We start from the raw sequence: 3,845 nt of genomic DNA on the forward strand, positions 1-3,845 counted from the left end.
GCACATCTCCTGCTATGTAGCCTATTGTCAGATCAGGGGGCTCTCAGTCGGTTAGACCCGCATCGCCCCGACCTTCTTAGCTCGGGCTTCCGCTCGCTGAGAATCAGTTTGAAGTCCTAGCCACCAACCACAGGCAAGTCCCAGCACAGAGCTTTAAGCAGCAGTCTGAGACCCTCCCCGGGCCCACTGAGCTCGGCCACACTGAGGTGAGCAATACCAACACCGAGCCAGTGAAGTAGCGAAGATGCCGTCGATCTTGTCGAGCTGCCACCCATAGTTTACTCAATCTCAAAGGTAAAGAAGAGGTCAACTCAGATGAGGTAAAGACAACTCCGCTACTCTCAGTTCCATCTCCCTTGTCTCTAGAGCTCCTTGCCGTGCCGATGCCCAAGGATTTTAAGCTCCCTCCGTTGGACAAGTATGACGGGTCGTTTGACCCCAGTGATCATGTGGATGCCTTTCAATCACAAATGCACCTGGCAAGGCCCAGTGAGTCCTGCATGTGTGTGGCATTCTCCACTACTTTTAAAGGTGTGGCCCACACATGGTACAGAAACCTTGCAGCTGTATCCATAAAAAGCTGGGCGCAATTCGTACAAGTGTTTACCTCCCATTTCGTCACCAGCAAACGGTGCCCGAGAACCCAGGAAAGCCTCATCGGCATAGTTCAGAAGGAAGGGGAGTCAATCCACAGCTACATCAAGCACTTCAACGACACTTGTCTGCAGATACCTGACTTGGACCCCGCAGTTCGGCTCACCGCGGCCAAGAGAGGAGTCACACACAAGGAGTTCAAGTGGCACGTTGCAATCAATCGGCCAAGCACTGTGACCGAGTTTCTGAAACTTGTGGACCAGTTCATAGGCACTGAAGAGGAGGTAAGCCAGAAGGGCAAGAAGGCCCATGAAAAAAGAAGAAGGGAGAACGATTCTTTGACCCAGGAAGATAGTAAGAAAAAAGATCCAGCTCAGGGGGCAAGGCCCAGGTAGTCATTCTGAGCTCCATCAGCAGAGCAGATGAACTATACGCCTTAACGTGAAGCGGGCCAAGATACTCATGGCGATCAAGGATGCCTCGTACGTGAAGTGGCCGCCAAGGTTGAGGGGTGATCCCAATGTAAGAAATAAAAACTTGTATTGTGAATTTCACAAGGACCACAGTCATAGTATCGAGAATTGTAAAAATCTCCGTGATGAGATAGAAGAACTCATCCATCGTGGATACTTGAAAAGTTTTGTACAAAATAATAAAACAGGTCAGCAAGGGGAGCAGGGTAGAGACGCTCCCGAATCCAGCAGAGAAGCGGAGCAGCTGCAGAGGCAACCGCCTGAAGACAGACCAGTTCGGGGAACTGTGAATGTTATAGTCGAAGGATCAGTGATCGTGGGCTGCACCTCGGCAGCAACTCGGACATTAGTTCGTGAGGCCGAAATGGAAGAGCAGAACCCCCCAAAGCGGCCAAGGATAGAAAGTTCGATCTTCTTCACCGAAGACGATGCACACGGGTTCCATTTTCCCCACAACGATGTTCTCGTCGTAAAAATTAGAATAAATGATTTTTAAGTAAAGCGTGTCCTTGTCGACTCCGGCAGTTCGGCGGATATCCTCTTCAAAGCTGCCTTTGACAAGCTCGATTTGCAAGAAGGTGACCTCCAGCCCACAAATACTCTCCTGGTAGGCTTCAGGGGAGAAGAGGTCAGACCCCTGGTAGAAGAGGTCAGCCCACAAATACTCACCTAGTAGGCTTCAACGCATGTGCATTGACTATACTGATCTGAACTGAGCTTGCCCGAAGGACTGCTTCCCACTCCCCAAGATCGATCGCCTGGTAGATGCGACCTCAGGGCACGAGCTACTGAGTTTCCTGGATGCCTACTTAGGTTATAATCAAATCAGGATGGACCCGGCCGATGAAGAGAAGACCGCGTTTATCACCGAGCTAAGGTTGTATTGTTACAAGGTTATGCCCTTCGGATTGAAAATGTCGGGGCAACCTTTCAGAGACTTGTAAGCAAGTTATTTGAGCCGTTGATCAACCAAAAAATAGAATGTTATGTAGATGACATGGTCGTCAAGACTCGGTTTTCCCATGAATTAATAAAAGATTTGAGTTCAGTTTTTGAAATTCTTCGCAAATATAATATGAAATTGAACCCAAATAAATGTGTTTTCGGTGTTACATCGGGTAAATTCCTAGGGTACATCGTTAACTAGCGCGGCATCGAAGCCAACCCAGAAAAGATAAGGGCCATCCTGGATATGAAACCACATCAAAAGTTGAAGGAGGTTCAGAGGTTGAACGGCCGAATAGCCGCCCTGAGCCACTTCATGTCTAAGTCGGTAGATCGTTTCCTGCCATTCTTTAAAGCCATAAAAAACAAAGGTTTTGAATGGACAGAAGACTGCCAGCTTGCGTTTGATGAGCTCAAAAAATACCTCACTAGTGTCCCAGTTTTAACTCGACTCGAGGAGGGTGACATTTTGGAGCTATACTAATAAGAGAGGTAGATTGGGTCACTATGTTAGTAAAGTTTTGTAGGGGGTAGAAACGAGGTACCCAGAAATCGAGAAGCTTTCCTACGCCTTGGTTATTGCGGCCCGGAAGCTTTGCTCGTACTTCCAGGCTCATACTGTTGTTGTCCTAACCAACAAACCTTTGAGGCAAGTCCTTCTGATTTTGTTGTAGAATGCACCTTCAGCTTTGAAGTTCCCAGGTTGGTTGAGCTCGGGGCCACTAGTTCGGGTGAGCTCGGGGTTCCCAGGCTGATTGAGCTTGAGCGCCGTGAAGTGATGACTAGCTCAACATCCCTCCTAGTTAAGTCAAGGGTGAATTGGGATGAGGAGCCATGGATCCTTCACGTAGATGGCTCATCAAACCAGCAGGGCAGTGGAGTTGGAACAATTTTGCATGGGCCAAGCGGGGTGAAACTGGAGTACGCATTATGCTTCGAGTTCGCAGGATCCAACAACGAAGCGGAGTACGATGCGCTATTAGCCGGGCTAGCCCTAGCTAAGGAGATGAAGGCCAAGCACGTGGTTGTCTACAGTGATTTCCCGCTTGTAGTCAACCAACTTATAGGCGAATATGAGGGTCGCGAATCGTCAATGGTCGCCTACCTGGCCAAAGTCAAAGAAGCCCTACTCAGTTTCCAGTCCCACTTCGTCCAACAGATACCACGACTGGAAAACGCCGAGGCAAATGCCTTGTCCAGGTTGGCCAGCACAAGCGACAACACCATGAGGACAGTTTTCGTAGAGAGTTTGACCCAGCCTATTATTCTCGAGGGGGCAGAGGAGGTCGCTCCTATTGTTCAAGCAGAACCGAGCTGGATCGATCCGCTCATGAGCTATTTGCTACATGGGACCCTCCCTACAGATCGCAATGCTACCAGGAGGGTAGAGCGCCAGGTAGCCAAATACGTCATAATAGACGAACGGCTGTACCGAAGGTCCTAAACGCTCCCTTACCTGCGCTGCTTGCACCCCTCTAAAGCCGAGCTTGTACTCCGAGACACTCATGAGGGCCTGTGTGGTGGTCACTTGGGGGGTAGGGCTCTCGCACATAAGGCACTGCAGTAGGGGTACTACTGGCCCACGATGAAGGCAGATGCGATCGAGCTCGTCAAGAGGTGCGACAAGTGTTAGAGGCACGCCAACATCCACCCTCAGCCTACCGCCGATCTGAAGCACTTCACCAGCCCGTGGCCATTCGCGCAATGGGGGATTGACATACTCGAGTCGTTCCCACCAGCGACGGGGCAAAGGAAGTTCTTAGTGACATTAAAGTACTTCAGGATTTCGATTATCAACGGGTGAAGTGGGAGGCGGAGCCCGACAACGAGATG

General features: G+C 50.0%; 1 protein-coding gene across 1 annotated transcript; it reads left to right on the forward strand.

Moving 5' to 3' along the window:
- The first annotated feature begins 1,056 nt into the window (after positions 1-1,056).
- LOC148879608 (uncharacterized) lies at positions 1,057-1,563 on the forward strand. Its single transcript, XM_088974825.1, has one exon. It carries the CDS (start codon positions 1,057-1,059, stop codon positions 1,561-1,563), a length of 507 nt encoding a protein of 168 aa, XP_088830951.1.
- The last annotated feature ends 2,282 nt before the right edge of the window (positions 1,564-3,845 follow it).

Source organism: Nelumbo lutea, chromosome 1 (assembly GCF_056320005.1).
Source record: "Nelumbo lutea isolate HS-2025 chromosome 1, American lotus-T2T, whole genome shotgun sequence".
NCBI lineage: Eukaryota > Viridiplantae > Streptophyta > Magnoliopsida > Proteales > Nelumbonaceae > Nelumbo > Nelumbo lutea.

Bases quoted from the DNA above. Each gene is read 5' to 3' on its own strand.
- LOC148879608 (XM_088974825.1), top strand. From the start codon at position 1,057: ATGGCGATCAAGGATGCCTCGTACGTGAAGTGGCCGCCAAGGTTGAGG.